This window comes from Barbus barbus (assembly GCF_936440315.1).
Source record: "Barbus barbus genome assembly, chromosome: 50".
Classification (NCBI taxonomy): domain Eukaryota; kingdom Metazoa; phylum Chordata; class Actinopteri; order Cypriniformes; family Cyprinidae; genus Barbus; species Barbus barbus.
The window spans coordinates 14,715,150-14,732,507 of record NC_136728.1 but is presented as its reverse complement, the minus strand read 5'-3'; the positions used below and the strand labels follow the sequence as shown (position 1 = coordinate 14,732,507).

General features: G+C 37.7%; 1 protein-coding gene across 1 annotated transcript in view; it reads right to left on the bottom strand.

Moving 5' to 3' along the window:
• LOC306868339 (zinc finger CCHC domain-containing protein 14-like) overlaps window positions 1-15,884 on the bottom strand; it is a 33,108-nt gene extending 17,224 nt beyond the window's left edge. Inside the window, exons 1-2 of the mRNA XM_079414443.1 lie at window positions 14,543-15,884; window positions 8,755-8,881 (exon numbers count right to left, since the gene is read on the bottom strand). Of these exons, the coding sequence (XP_079270569.1) occupies window positions 8,755-8,881; window positions 14,543-15,184 (769 nt within the window). The 5' untranslated portion in view covers window positions 15,185-15,884. The remainder of the gene's footprint in view (window positions 1-8,754; window positions 8,882-14,542) is intronic.
• Between the last annotated feature and the right edge of the window lie 1,474 nt (window positions 15,885-17,358).

Here is a 17,358-nt window from a genome sequence, read left to right as displayed (position 1 = left end):
TGATGCTTTGCATAAAATAAACGATTTTATTCATAAAGATACAGAATATAATACTTTGGATGTTAAAACATGTCCTCAGAGCTGTTTACTCTTTGTTTATGGGCAGGTTATGGAGTCACAGCATGTTTCAGCTAGAGTGAAATGCAGGGCGGCGGTCCGTTAGCAGTTCCCCACCGAACACGACTCCAGCTCAGGCACGAGAACCAGCGCCGTTATGGTGGAAACAGAATAACAGAGACTGGTCAATTACATGTGAATTACTTCTGTTTAATGTTGAAATTTTCTTCTAATGTTTGTTAAACGAGTTTAAATATATAGCCAATTAAAAACAATGCTGTAAATGATAAAGGAAAATAAAGGAAGTTATAATGCAAACCAGTGGTTGTGTGGAGTACTTTAGAAAAGTTTAGAGGATTTAAGTTAATCTGTAAACATTATCTAATGTATAAAGTAAAAAATAAGCTAGTAATATAGTATAAATGAATAAACTCATTAGCTGGGTAAAATTAACCTAAGATGGGTTCTGTCCTATATTTACCCAGCCCAAATTGGGTTGTTTTTAACCCAGTGTTGTTTAGTAATGGCTGCTGAAAATTCAGGTTTGCATCACAGGAATAAATTACATCTTAAAACATATTTAAATAGGAAACAGTTCTTTTAAATTGTATATAATTTTATAATTTTTCAGAATATTTTTTTAAATCAAAGAAAAGTTTCCTTGGTGAGCATAAGAGACTTCTTTTAAAAACATGTTTTTTTAAACTTACCAACCCCAAACTTTTGAACAGTAGTGTATGTGACTTTCATTAAAGTGTGCCTCAAGTGTCCAGCTGAAGTGTGTTCATTTGCACACACGTGCACACACACGAGTGAGCAAGAACACATCCGGAGTCTGCTCACTGTAAACATGGGCGAGCGTGTTAAATATACCCTGCAGAGTCAGCACTTCCTGTAGTGTGTGGAGAGAGAGAGAGAAGGCTGAATGGAATTCTGTTGAGTTCAATGCATCAAAAGATCTAAGAGCAATAGATTGCCTCCAATTCTTTCATTCATTGAGATAAATATTCCAGCCATTTAAAAAAAAAAAAAAAAAACAGACGCTAAGATCGAGCAACTACTAACACCAAAAAATGGTCTAGAAAAATTAGTAAGTCATACAGTTTTGGAGTGACTTAAATGTTAGTAAATTATTTTTAGAATCAAGCGGAATTAACGGTGCACAGACACACTCTTTGACAGTCTCATCTCTTTCTTCATCCCCAGCAGGCAAGTGTGAGCTCATCTGGAATGTTCTAGAGGAGGAGGCCTTTCACTTCAGCAAAGAGAGATGCCTGCCTGCTCCTCCCAAACCACCCGCCAAACCCCTCATTACACTGTGTGTTTTTATATGTGTGTGTGTGTGGGGGGGGGGGGGGGGGGGGGGGGGTGCCGCAGAGTGAAAGTGAACTACAAACCCAGAGAGAGGTCACTGCCAGAGGAGGAAGAGATCTGTGAAGTGGTTTGATTTGACAGTCACAGTGCAGACGGACAAAGACAAACGAGATGAGGTGCATCTTTCAACTGAAACAAAAAATCCTTTAAAGAGCATTTGCTCATCTGCAATATGTCTCTAAAACTTTCCCTGTCTGATGTTACAACTAAGATCTGTAATATTCAGACTGCATGTAAATCAAACATTTATACACGAATACGATGCTTATAATAGAATGTGAGGCTTTCTGTGATGCGTTTTCATCTAGAAATTTTATTTTAGAGCTTTTGCTTATTTTTCATTGCTCTAAAATAATTAGCCACATCAGTTCTCCTTTAGGCTGTGCATTTTTACACTGTTGTTGTAACAAAGCAGAATAAAAACTATTTAAATCTTGCTTGTGTGAATGACACTGTGCACCTTCTGTATATGTTATTATTTAAAAGCAGCTTGTGATGGGCTTTGGTTCATCATGTGACTTTCTCATCATCACCTGCATTTGGTGGTTATCAGTGTATTTCAAAGGTACAAAACAGACTTCAGTACTTTAATAGGTTGGTATATTAACATTATATCAGTTAATGAAATTACGGTATTTAACTGCAAATTTAAGTTAAAACCGTAAAACCTAAAATGTTTTAACCATATTTTTTACGGTAGAATTCGTTCCGATTCAGTTTTTTTAATTCTGTTTTTAAATCAGACAGGATGCCTGAAGTACTGTTGATTTATCTAGAAAGTCTAAGTCTTTCGTATAGGTTTACCAGGCAAGGGAACGACAATTTTTATTCAACAATTGTCAAAATACATTTACAATCTGAATGGGATTTGAGTTGTAAAAGAATAGTTCACCTAAAAATGAAAACTTGCTAAAAATTATCATCACCCTCCAGCCTACCAAATTTAGTTAGTTTCTTCACTGAACAGATTTGGGGAATTTTAACATTACAACACTTGCTCACCAACAGATCTTCTGCAGTGAATGGGTGCCATCAGAATGAGAGTCTAAACAGCTAATAAATACACCACAATAATGCACAAGTAATCCACAAAACTTCAGTCCATCAATTAACATCTTGGTAAGCGAAAAGCTACATGTTTTTAAAAAACTAATTCAGCATTAAGGAGTTTTATAAGTCCATCCCCTATTGGAGGCATGGCAAGCATTGCAAGCTTTGGTCGGCATGGTAACTTTTGTGTTTGATGACATGACGGAATAGGCATTCTGTGCTGCACTTTTTTTTTAAACCATTCCTGAGCGCTGCGTCTCGCGTTTTTAGATGCAAAGACATGTTCCGTATTGTAAGAACCTAGAGTAAATACTTGCACATATAGCATAACAGGACAAGATCACTGAGATGGTGCTCTGCTCTTTCTCTTAATCAGCAGTGTTCTATTTACATTCATTATTTAAAACATTTGTTTACAGGAGATTTATTATTTTATACTTTTCACATGACAATATATAAAATGTATTTTGTTCGCAAGGGATGCTGTTTATTTTCTACTTTTGACATGGCAATATTCATTTATTTTGTTTGCAAAAAATTTAAGTTATTTTCTATTTTTGAAGAAACTTTTTTAAATGCTTAAAAATAAATAAATAAAAACGAAATGTGAATTTTTCTTAAGATGCAAGCTTTGATTTTATTGTTCGAAATATTGAAACAAATAATCATAGTTTGTTTCCTTCAATTATTTTAAAATCACAAAGATAAGAAATGCACCTTTAATAGATTAGTATGTTTACGGTACAAACTATGAGGGCAAAAATAAATAAATAAATAAAAATAAAATAATCGTTCAGTAATCATAATCATGGTAAGTGTTCAATTAATCAAGGTTTTGATTTTAGGTCATATCCCCCAGCCCTAGCCTGAGGGTGAGTACATTTTCAGCAAATGTTCATTGGGTGAATTACTCCTTTAAATGTTAATTTATGATACTGCTCTTTTAAGTTCTGCTTCAACTTCTCACTGTATTTAAACAAAAAACAAACACCTCTCTCACACGCATTTCTGTACTTTTTTTAATACAGTCACACACATATATCTTAGTCTCTACACTCTGTATACTTTGGATGCCCCAGGGCTTGCAGTTGCCGCATACCTGATGCCAGGCCAGCTAATCCAAGGATTTCTCCCATTCTTACAGCTCTAGTTACCCACCGAGCCTTATACTACACACATACAAACACAATGACAACTCTAAACACAAACATATGCACAAAAACAGACAAGTAGATCTAGAGTCATGGACGCATGCACATCAATTTCAACATTAACTCAACAAACAGCAAAACTCGGCAGAACATCTGGGAATTTCCAAGGACCCGGAAAAATCTTTGTTATCATTGTGAGATCCTGTGTAGTGCCCCTCTGAAGAAACAGCTGTTTCAACCATCTTTGATCTGACTCATGTACCTACAAACCTCAGTTGTTTTTACAAAGTCACTATCCAATCAGAGTGGAGTACATTAGATTAAAGCCAATAAATATTTCTCACATTTACATGTGTAAATGAAGCCTTGTGATTTGTTTTGCTAATGAATGCATGTGTGTGTGAGGGTGTTGACGGATGGCTAAAGCTCGTGCTGAAGGCACGTGGTGAAGCCCATGAGGTAATGTAGTGGAGAAGCATTAAATTACCAGCAGACAAAACAACAGTCTGTCTCCGCTCTGTCCGACCTGCTGCGTGCAAGTCAAACAGCACTTGATTCGAATGGCCAGCACCTCCAGCACACCCACTGAGCACAAAACCCTGCCTGAATGCACATTTCCATTATGTTATGGTATAGATATGCAATGAATGGAGCAATACGACCCCCATTGCTGAGGTCATAAGAATATATAAACAACCAACCATATCTTTAGCTGCAGGCATCTTAGTTTATCATTTGTTTTTTCATGTTTTTTATGTTGCGGCCTTATGTTAAACTGCTTTAAAGGGGTCATCGGATGCAAAATTCACTTTACAAGTTGTTTGAACATAAATGTGTATTGTAAGTGTGTGTACACATCCATCCTACAATGATAAAAATCTACCAGTGGTGTTTTTAAAAAAACTCCCTATTTTAAAATCCTTTCTCAAATCAGGCTGTTTTGAGACTCCTGTCAGAATGATGTAGTTCTGTACAGGCGCTCCCACGATAGTTGATTGACAAGGCAGTTTTACCTTAGACCCGCCCTGAATGAGCTGAGAGCTGTCCGCCGGTGTCGACTCCGGTGCAGGGGAAGACAAGATGTCTTCGATTAAGCGATTGAGCTGTTTTCTCGTTGAATGTAGTAATGAACATAGCAGTCATCATTAACTTCCGACATCTGAGCCGCTGAAGACACAGAGGATTAACGTTGCATTCGTTACGTTCGTTTTGAAGGAAAAAACAGAATGCGCCAAACCACGATCTGCCTAAATGCATCTATGTTCGCACGAATCATTCGTGATCCAGCTTCATCTACAGAAGAAGTGAGTATAAGTGTTTTTAGGAAGCTTTGCAAATCGCCTTTCCTAATAATGTGCTAGTTACCCAGTTTCACGGCTAAAGTAAACAGTACTGCTCATCACCCCACGGAAGAGAGGGGAGGGTCAGCAGAGCTCATTAGCATTTAAAGCAACATGGACTAGAATGGCTTGCTGAAAACAGATCTGATTTTGACAGGGTAAAAATGGTGTTTTTTTACACTACCATTGAGAAATTTTAACCAAAGTATGTTATAGACTTTACATGAAGACTGTAAAGAATCATATCAACTTGTTTTTCTCCACATCAATCTACACTCCATACACCATAATGACAAAGCAAAAACAGAACTGTCACAACTTTGTAAATTTATATATATATAAAAACCCCTGAAATAAGTACATTGCATAAGTATTGAAACCCTTAACTCAGTACTTAGCTGAGGCACCTTTATAGCCTCAAGTATTTTTGGGTATGATGCGAGTCATGCGACAAGCTTGCACATCAGCATTTGGCAATTATCTGACATTCTTCACCTCACCTCTTCACATCTCAAGTTCTGTCAGGTTGGATGGGGGCAGACACACACTTTCAGGTTTCTCCAGAAATATTTGATTGGGTTCAAGCCCAGGCTCTGGCTGGGCCACTCAAGGACATTCACAGAGTTGTCTATAAGCCACTCTTGCTGTGCTTAGGGTCATTGTCCTGTTGGAAGATGAACCTTCTGCCCAGTCTGAGGTTCCGAATGCTCTGGACTAGGTTTTCATTGAGACTATCTCTATATTTTTGTGCACTGAGCTTTTCTTCTACTTTGACGAGTGCCTCAGTCCCTGCCACTGAAAAACAGCCCCACAGCATGAGGCTGCTACCAGCACACTTTACTTTTGGGATGGTACTCTGCAGGTGATGAACAGTGCCTGGTTTCCTCAAACATGATGCTTGGAATTGAGGTTCATTAGACCAGAGAATCTTGTTTCTCACAGTCTGAGGGTCCTTAAGGTGGTTTTTTGAAAATTCCAAGTGTGTTTTCATATGTCTTCACTGAGAAAAGGATTGAGTCTGGCCACACCGGCATAAAGCACAGATTGGTGGAGTGTGGAAGCGATGTTTGTCCTTCTGTAGGTTTCTCCTATCTGCACATATGATCATGGCGCTCAATTATATAGTGACCATCAGGTTTTTGGTCACCACACTAACCAAAGCCCTTCTATATCAATTGCTCAGTTTGGCCAGGAGGCCAACTCTAGGAAGAGTCCTGGTTGTTCCAAATGGTTTACATTATGGATAATGGAGGTTACGTTCTTCTGTGAACCTTCAATGCTGCAGATTTTGTTTTTCCTGAACTCTTCCCCAGATGTGTGGTTTGATGCAATCCTGTCTCTGAGCTCTACAGGCAGTTTTTGTTTGTTTTTGTTTTTTTACCTCAGGGCTTGGTCTTTGCTCTAACATGCATTTTCAGCTGTTAGACCTTTTTTTTAAGACATGTGGTTTTCCAAATCATACCCATTCAAATGAATTTGCCACAGGTTAGCTGCACTCAAAGTGTGGTAACATTTACAAATTTCAACTGTCCCAGATAAGGGTATGAATACCATTTTTTCTTTTTTCTGACTACGTCAGTTAAGTTATGAAGTTACCAAAAGATGCCTTAAAACTGTGCATGCATGTAATATGCTATATATGAGTCACATTTAAAAACGTGTCTCTGAAATGGTTTTCAAAACAGTCCTGGAGCAGCCAAGCACTGTCTCCCTCATCTAAAACACCCAATTCAACTACTCAGTTCATTAGTAGAGACTTTAACACTTGAAGTAGGTCAGAAAATACAGTATGCTGATTATACAGGAATAAAACACCGAAATAAACAGAGAATGCATGACACTCTAAAATGCATGTCTTTCTGATAAACAAGCAGTTTGTGGACTCAGTGTGTGAATGTGACATCTGGTGCTATTGCTGCCTGAGACAACAGCAAGACAAAACAGGTCCAAAAATACACACTTATGCTCACAACAGAGTGTAACTCAAGAAATGACAGCACACACATCCCGAGCAAAACTTGTGTGGACCTGTGAGTCTGGGTACGATATAGTAGGTTGTGTCTCTAATGTTCAAAAAACTGTCTTTCACTTACACACAAACCAAGAAATACACTCTGGAAAAGTGCCTGGCCAAGATTTTCCATCAAACACAAGGCAAACTCTGGGGACTCATATAAACCCTGTATTTACAGTCTGTCCACAATAAGAGGCAGAGTTCACACAGAGTGCAACAGCAAATGATCAAAAATCTCATAACTAAAGCTAAAAACCCATTAAACCTGATAAGCAGCGAGGATCAATCTTCAACCGGATATGAAACATATCTTGACCGGATTTCATGTAGAATGCAGTTTGATTTTAATGAAACCAGAAAACATTTTGCATTTCAGATCAGATGTTAAAACACTGGAATCAAATCAGGTTCATGCTTTGCAAAATCATAATCAGAGTATATTTGTTAGCAAGGCAAAAATAAACAAAACAGCTGTCCATAGTCTGTCGGCAATGTAAGTTACTCAATATTATTAAAAGTTTTCTTTTTTTATTTAGTACAACAGCACCTCTTGCTTGTGTGATATTGCTTATTTAGTCTTTGCAGATCTTTGTGTGGGTATCGATTTAATCCAGTTTGTGCACCTGATACAATCTTAGACCCATTGTTTTGTGTGAAGGATGATGCGCTTGGCAAAACAAAATCCTACGCGTGATTTCTGCCAAAAGCCTCACCCATCTAATTATGTGATTATGGAAAATAACAAGATAAAGTATGTAAATTGTCTTTTGTAGGACTTGCCTGAAATCATTGAACCAAACATTCAAGACAACGTGCAAACCGAAAATACGTTAAGGACACACGTTTAGTAATTATGACTGACACATAACACATTGGTTTATGGTTTTAAAATGAATTTGGCTTCGTTTTAGACAAAAGAATTTGGCTACAAACCATTTTGTCTAAACTTTTCAACATTTTTTTCAACATTTTTCATTTGTTTTTGTTGCATTGAAAATGTTTGCAGGCCACCCAGGCAAAATTTCATATTTCATGTGGTTTTTTCCCCTCTCATCTTCCCACCTTCTGCCAATTTTATATGCTAAACACTAAAATAGTGTGATCAAACCCCTCTATGCCATATGTTAGCGTTAACAAAAAATAAAAATACAAGTATTGTGAATAGTATATTATGAATATTATGACAGTTTTTAAAATAATAAAAAAATGAAAATTTGAAATATTGCACTAAAATAAACAAACTGAAATCAATTCAAAATTATTAAAAAATTTAAATGAAAATGAAAAACCAATAGAAAAGGCTATATAGAAATATATTTATATAACAAACAAAAAATGACAAACACAGCAAAATACTAAAAATTAAAATGAAAACAGAAAAAAGAAAAATAACATAGCAAATGGTTCTCTCATGGTTGTTCTTGGATGGTCAACCAAAAACACACTTCCAAGAGTTTAAGTAAAAAATTGGCTATTACCACCTAAAACGAATTTCTTTATGCAAGCTAACTGTCACTCTGATTAATTTATCCTCCTCCGCTGGAACAGACCTGAGGAGAGGGGAGATAATATTTTCCACCAGCTGTCTGTCTCACATAAATGAATATTCGGTTTAAAAGATTTCAGTGTCTGCATTCTTGTTCCCACTTCGGTATTAGAATGTGTCTTTTTTTTGCCAAGTTCTAGCATTAAGACTGTAGGATGACTGACCCTGTTTTGCAAATAACATCACAGAGTGTGTTTGTGGATCCAAAGTTGTGGAACTCACCTTTGCTGGGTTTTCCGACATGCACTTTGAGTGGCATTTCCTGGCACATGAGTGATGGATTTGGCAGCATGACCTCAGGACCCAAGCCTTCATCCATCTGACCTCCCGTGACCTGTCGTTGCACGTTCTGGAAAAAGAGGTCAAAGGTCAAACACAGGTCAGAACTGAATGTGGACAAGCGTATTGTGCAGTCACAGTTGTCACACTTGGACAGATAAGTCTTATTTAATTTACTCTGACAGCACATCAGCCTGCTTCTTTAGGTCACTCAATATGAATTTACTATTGGTTAACTCTGTATTTACATAACTATAATAGTGGTTACTTGCAACAAATATGCACATGGTTTGCGCCGACCACAATGTGCTGCGAATTACTGGTTGAAGAGAGCATAAAATCATTCAATATCTAGAGACATTTAGAAACTCAATACTTCAAATTGTAAAGACAGGCTTGTTGAGTTTTTAAAAGAAATTGCATTTATAGAACACATTTATAGAAGCCCATTTCTGCCTCAAGAGTAAAAAAAAAAAAAAGGTTAAATAAAATAAAACTATATACAATCAATAGTGTAGAATTAAAATAAAATATAAAAAAATAAAATAAACTAATAAATAAATGTAATTATGAAATGTAAAATCATTTGAGGTAAAAATTTGCAATTATAATAAACTAAATCAAAATTGCAAGCTGTGTCACGTCACAAATTCACAATTAAGGTAAGTTGCAATTGTTAGATAAAACTTATTTTTTATTCTGAAGCAGAAGCAAGCTTATACGCATTACAACAAACCATCAAAAATGTTGGACTAAGAACAGGCACTCAGTGTATCACCAAACAGTTTTGTTACCGTGTTTGGTAACATCTTGATGCTCAATGAAACAAAACAACTGTCTCAGACTTGCATAAAAAATGAGTCATAAACTTCCTGGTAATAGATGACTGTTCTAATTAGTCATCCTGGTCAACTTAGTGCACATGTGTCTTACATTATGTCATTTTTCATCACTTTAGAGTAGCACATCTAAGAATTGAATAACATATAAATACAAATACGTTTGACTTTTTAGCTGTGATTTGTCAGATAATGAGATTACAAACAAAAAAAAACCCAATATGATCAGCAGACTCAGTAGTTAAATACTTCATCTCCTCCTCCTTCTTTTTGCTCTGAGGTTACATCTTCCAGCTTACTAAAACAGAGTAGGCGCAAAAAAGGCCGGTACCACATATGCTAAGCACAGCAGCTAGTAAAAGTCAGCTCTGAAACCAATTAGGACTGCCGTACAGTCCACCGCTGCCACATCCACATCCCACGCTGCCAAATCTCTGTTCCTCTCTTCCTCTCTTTGAAAAACATGCCCTTCTGTTGAAGACTCAGCTGAAGTGTGGCTCATAACACAAAGGAAATAAGTCCCCTCTACCCAACAAAGCCTCATTTTTATTCCTGTCAAACTTTAAATTGATGCCTCTGCTTTAAAAGTGGAAAGTGCTCAAATTTTAAGCAGCACTATCTTAAATTTAATTCAAGCAATTGTTAGAGATTATAACCAAAGCAAAAAATGCTTGAGACAAAATAGCATGTGTTTTTGTTGATGTTTAGGCTAGTGTAAAGGCCTCTTGAACAAGCGAGCAGTCGGCGCTTCCTGATGAATTACAGGAGTGTTACACAGAGGGCTGATTTAAGCATGGAGAAATGTGCTGAGCTTCGGTTCATGAAAGCCAAAACCAACAAATCACTAAATAGAACCGCCTTCTCTGCCTTCACAGGGTACTTTCCCACTACACCCGTTCAAGCATGTTTCGGCAGCATGTGTGTATGTTATGAGCCCATGTCTGTACAGATAACACCATGGAGTAAAATGGAGCTTTACTTCCGACAACACAAGGAATCACCGATAAAAGATTCAACACACATCATGAAGTGTTTTATCACATTTCATCAACTTTCTGCATTTTGGCGCAGTTGTGTTTTGGATTGTGCATAGACGAAGATTTCTGCCTGGATCACACACTGTAAAAAAATGACCATGAATTTAACGGTAAAAGACTGTAAAAATGCAACAGTAAAAACCTGTTAAATGGTTAACAGTGAGTTCCCCTACTATATACGGTGAAAAACTGCATTGGACATTACATGTAATTTTACAATAGTACACCGTTTTTTGGAAGTGAAAAAGAACGTATAATTTACAGTGAATAACTGTAAATTGACATTCTCAGAATTCCCTGCAATACATTTCAAATTTGATGTTGATGCATTGAAATAACTATGTTTATTCTTAGTTTTTTTTCTCATCAGTTGTGTACATTAGGGTTGTATAGGGCTGGGTATCGTTCAAAAATTTTCTATATCGATACCTTGAGTTCGATACCGGTTCCTGAGCGATACTTTTTTCGATACCAATTTTATGAAAACAGTTTTAACAAGATTACATTATCTCAAAAAACTTTGGTTTTATTTTTTCAGCTTGTTGACATGTATACAAACTCAAAGACTCATCTCCTGAGCCACTGCACAAAGGAACAAAATATAGCAGTTCTGTGTGTATATGATATGGCGCAAGTTTTACTCAAATCAAATGGTAAAATGCTCATGAAGAGACTCTCAGAGCAGTTCTAGAGCTGTTGTTCATGTGTTTATGTCCTCATTTAGTGAGACGGCAGACGCTGAAATGTCACGCGAGCTTCAGTCTGTGTCAAGTAAGCGAAACTGCGCGATATAGAGAGCAGACCGCTCCGTACGCTTTCGAATTGCTCTCGCGGATGTCAAACACTGATCAATCAGCACCGCGTCACTTCTAGTCAAATACACCTAGTGCTGCAGGCTTATTTGCTCATTGACGTTAATGAGATTAACCCCTTAGGTATCGAAATTTGGTACCGAACGACAAGACGTTTTTCGATACTCGGTGGTATCGAGGCAATTCGGTCGGTGCCTAAAAAGTATCGAACTCGATACCCAGCCCTAATGTTACATCTAATGTTGTTAAATTAATGTTTATTGCATTATTTCAGTTTCATGGGTGTCACCATGATGGTGTTTAGTGTTTGTGTAAATGACAATGTGCACCTTCTATATATGTTAATATTTAAAAGCTGCTTGTGATTGGCTTTGGTTCATCATGTGACTTTCTCATCATCACCTGCTTTCGGTGGCTATCAGTGTATTACAAAGGTACAAAACAGATTTCAGTACTTCAATAGGATGGTATATAAACATTATATCAGTTAATGAAATTATGGTATTTAAATGTAAATTTAAGTTAAATCCATAAAACCTAAAATGTTGCTACCGTATTTTTTACGGTAAAGTTTTGGCAACCACAGCTGCCAGTTTTTTTCTGTAAACTTAACAGGATTTTTTTTACAGTGCACTTTATGTTTTAACTGCACAACAATCCTTTATGGTAGTAATTACAGAAACTGATATCAGGTAACCTCAAATCCCTCTAAATCACAGTAATTGCCAAATCATGGTTACCAAAAAAAAAAAAAAAAATGCATACACTAACTAATTTCTGAAGGATTATGTGACACTAAAAAATGGAATAATGGCTGCTGAAAATTCAGCTTTGACATTCCAATAATAAATTACAGTATAAAATATTCAAAATACAAAGCAGTTCTTATAAATTGCAATTGCAATTCACAATATTACTGTTTTTATTGTATTCTTAATCAAGTAAATATAGCCTTAGTGAGCATAACAGCCTTCTTTCAAAAACTTTTTAAAAACAAGGTATTGTAGATAACTAGTATGGGCGTTTTTCCACAAATTTGGGCTGGGTCTTTAGGGTTTCCAATCAGGTTCCATACCCAAATTGATAAAGCGTATACTTTCTAGTTTTGTCTATCAAACCTCAATACAAATTACGAAGAAAAGTGGTGTGGTTCCTTTCTTTGCGGCATAATCTCAGTCTCACAGAAGTTGCTGTGCCATTCCTAATTCCTGCATAGACACGTCACGAACAAGAAGAAAAAATGTCATATACTAGTTTTGTGGAGTGGATTGAATGACACCAGCCAAGAGCAAATAAATAGATATTACATAGCAGCTGTGCAATGCAATACTCTTCAGAACTGTGTGTGCATCGTGTCAGCACATATAATGTCATTTTGACATCTATTTATTCTAGAACTGCTCCATAATATCATATTCTATAATGAAAGGGTTTTGTTATTGTAAGAACAAATGTCAATGTTTTCAAGGCATGTTTGTTGACTCACCAAGCTGACATTTTTGAGTTACAACATAATTATACATTTGCAATATTACATTACACACTGGGTTTAAACAAGTGTAAGTGTGAGTCTTATGCCACAGTAAAGGCATTGATTTGTTGAGATCACTCCTGAACCCCCAGGAGAGTATGGAACAGGTTCAAAAAGATAGTAAACACTCTCTGAGTCGTGTAACTTCTCATGGCTGAATTGCTTGTCTGTGCCAGATGACCCCAGTTTATTATTGTTGCTCCTGGTGCTCCCCATAGATACTGTTGAATAAATCAGGTCTGACCTGTGTATCTTGGGGTGTATGGCCTAGTGCTTAAAGATCGAGGCTAGTAAGCAAAAGGTTGAGGGTTCAAAACCCACAAGGGGTGATCTATGAACCGTCAGCATTGCTGAACTGAGACACTTAACCCCAGGTTGCACTGAGGGGACAGTCCTTGCTGCTCTGGATAAAAGTGTCTGTCCCAGTTGGTCCCAATAGCCTCATGGTTAGTTTGCTGAAATACAGTGCAACTGTGCTGACAGCGACCCAAATTCTAATCCCATCATTTGCCAATCCCCCTCCCTTCTCTCTCCACCCAATGATTTCATGTCTGCTCTATACTGTCTTGTAAGAAATAAATTTTAGACTATCAAAATTAACCACGCTAACATTATTCAGCACACATTCACAAAGTTTGTTTACAACCTTAAAGGGATGGTTAATTAAAAAATTATTGATTCATGAATTATTTTTTTGTCACCATTAGTAACTATTTAGAAACATTCATCTTGTTCCAAGACTTTTACTTTCTTAAACTAACTGAAAACAAAGCAAACAAAAATGTTAAAAAAGGTTGGGTTTTTTTCTTGGCTATGTGAACATTGCTTTTTATAATTTGGCAAACATTATGGGAACGCTACTTTTAAATGTTCTCTGAAGATTCTGAAAAAAAAAAGTTATCCAACTAAGATAAATCAGGGTGAGAAATTATGTGAACAGTAAATAATAATGTTTTTGTGCTGATGTTTTGAGAATATTCCTAAAGACCATATAACTTGAACAAATTTCCATTAACATTACTGCAAGAACATTTGTTCATCTTGACTTGGCGAGAACCTTCAAGAACATTAGCCAAAGTTCTGAGAACAATCCCTGATAGCTGGGAACCAACCACTTTGTAGTTGTGATGAAACAGAAGTAGTGGCAGGTCTTTTTTCCATATTATAAAGTATATATAAATGTAACAGATATTGAAAAAGAAACAATGCAGAACAGGAAATTGGTTCTATGCTTCAATTGTTGATTGGATTCTGCCATGTGGGCGTTGCACTCAAAAGAGAAAACAGATTAACATTAGGGGCGGGGTTTAAGTGGAATAAATGATTGGACAAGACCTACATATGTCATCAGAGAGAGGTCTGATATTTTCACCAGAAGATGCAGTCATGATTTTGATTCAATATTATGAGATCAAAATAAAAATAAAAAAAGAACATGGATTAAGCATAAGATCTATAAAGCTGCATTTAGAAAATAGTGTGAATTTCATTCCGATTTTAAATGCTTCTCACCTTGCAGCATGGACATCCGGCCTGGCAGGAGTTGAAGGTGGATGTTGTGATGTAGGAAGAGAAGGTCGGGGTCGCGCTCACGCTTGGGAGCGCAGCAGCGCTGGCCCCGCCCCCGTGTGACGTCGACGGCGCCTCACCAACTGTCACCTGAAGGATCTCCTGGATCTGTATCAACTCTTGCCTCAGCACCTGCTTTTGATGAAAACTAAAGGCGGGATGGTTCGAAGCCATGGTGAAGAGGAGCAAAAACTGCTCTCCCGTCTGGCCATCGTTAAGCTGAAGTCCGTAGTTGTTAATGATGGTGTCGATGTGAGTGAGGGTCCGAAACAACACCCCCGCCGCTACGCGGTTGTCCGAGCTGAGGAGCGCGAGAGAGACGAGCAGCTTGCTCCTCACGACCTCATCCGTGATGTTGGTCAGGTTGGCGAGGTCAGCTGGGTTGTTGGCTTTAATTTCTGCATCCCTCAGAGAGTGGTAGTCTTTTCGGGCTAGGTCTTCCAAACATGAGCCGAGGAAGCGGAGCTCAATGGGAACGCAGAGGTCCAAAAGGCCGCAGAGAAACTCAGCCCTCTGCGCCGAACTCAACGCGGAGAACCAGCGGTAAACCTCCTCTCTCTGAACAAAGCATCTGTTCTCAACCATCTTAGACAGCACTCATAACATCAGATATTAAAAACAAAGTTCATACAGCAGTGATTGGTGGCCTTTATAAACTTCCAAATCATTCACTGACGTAAACATCCATGAACTTATAGGCAGTGGTCAGTCTGAGCGTCTCAGAACCCCTGAAAGAAGACATACTACATAGTTTCCTTCGCGTTTTATATGCCTGCGATTGCATTATCTCGTCAAAGCCTATTAGGATATTGAAGAAACAAACTGTGTTTACTGTAACGTTAATCCCAGACGCGCGGCGGTGCAGCCCCTCTGCCCGCCTGTGTCTCTCCTTTTTCGGCCAGCCCCCCTGCGTGATCCCCACGTCAGCCAGTTATTCAATAGACTCCAGGGCACATTATAAAACAAGAACATTTCTTTCAGATCTTCTAGTATCCATTCGACCGATTTGTCCTGATGAAACTATCGCAATTCCCGTACACGCGCAAAGGAAACGTCGTCGGGCAATAAACATTTTGAGTGAAAAACTCTCCAATTTTAACAGTTTGACTGGTCGAATGGATGCCAATATAACCGTATATTCCTTCGTCGGACGCTGAAGTATTGTTTTAATGTTTTTTTTTTAAAAACGTGACAGTTTATCCGCTGCTTTGTTTGCTTTCACGCGTGTGAATTAATCATCATCCTGTCGTGAAGTCGACTCGAACTGAGTGTAGTTCACTATCCCGAACTTCAAGCAAATCCCGCCCACGGTTGAACTTTATTGGATGAACAGCTTGCCAGTAATCATATTCTGCGCTGTGATTGGTCAAAGCGACATTCTTGTGTATCTCTCACATGCGCCTGCAGTCATATTTGATGTGGAATGTAAAATATTGTATGGTTTAAAGCGATAGGGTACCTTAATTTAACATATATTCGTAAATGAATTTTAAACATGAGGTAAATTTATTTAAGTAGTATGAATTATTACTCTGGTGATGGTAGTACAGAGGTAGTACCTTTTTGAAGTATGCCTTTGGCTGTAGGCATACTTTTGGCTGTAGGAATTCCTCTGGTTTTGTCATTTTATTACGTCAACTTTCCCGAAGATGGCGCCAATTGTCCCAGGGCTCAATCACGATAAGTCTTCTAAATATTCACACCCAATCTAACGGATTCATATTTTCTCAAATACTTTTATATTTATCTGGAAAATACCATTACCTGAGTCGTTTACAAATTGAACATGCAGTTGTTGATCTTAACCCTTGCGCACCCTTATGGACATTTTTGTCCATTTTAGTTTTGTTTTTGATCATTTTGCCTGTGTTAATGCTAACTGCATAAATTTTGGCTCAGGTGTGTATTTTTATTTGAATTTTAATATTCCACCCTCATTTCTTTTAATAAATCTATTTTACACTAGGTACAAGAAAGTGAAACACTCAGCACCGTTTGAACAAAAATGTCCCCATTGAAACCCATTAAAACTGCTATTTTTAAATCGCAGTGCCGTTTAACTGTAAAATTATGCAATTTTTGTTAATAGGCTTTCATTCTGTTGGCAAGATTTCAAAATTGTATTTTTTACTATTTTTTTACTAGATGCTGCCATTTTTTCAGGTTTGGTCTATAAAGGGTCTATAAAGCAAATACTTGCTTTATTTCTGTTTTGCATATTATAGTGTTGAAAGTTGAAAGTGAAAGTGACGTGACATACAGCCAAGTATGGTGACCCATACTCGGAATTCGTGCTCTGCATTTATTACACAGTTCACTGCTGTGTGTGTGTACACAGCAGTGAAAACACACACACCGTGAACATACACCCGGAGCAGTTGCAGGGCAGCCATTTATGCTGCGGCACCCGGGGAGCAGTTGGGCGTTCGGTGCCTTGCTCAAGGGCTATTGAGGGTGGAGAGAGCGCTGGTCATTCACTCCCCCCACCTACAATCCCTGCCGGCCTGAGACTTGAACCCGCAACCTTTGGATTACGAGTCCAAATCTCTAACCATTAGGCCACGACTTCCTAAAGACAATTGGATAAATAATGCAGCTATAATTGTGTGGGTATGTTGGTATAGATGTCAGAGTGTGGTTTGTATGTGTATCACAAAAAAAAATAAAATTGTGTGTGTGTGTGCGTGTGCTTGTAATATTTGAAAAAGAAAAACTCTACTGTAAATCACAAATCCAAGCACTGTGTGCACCAGCAGAGT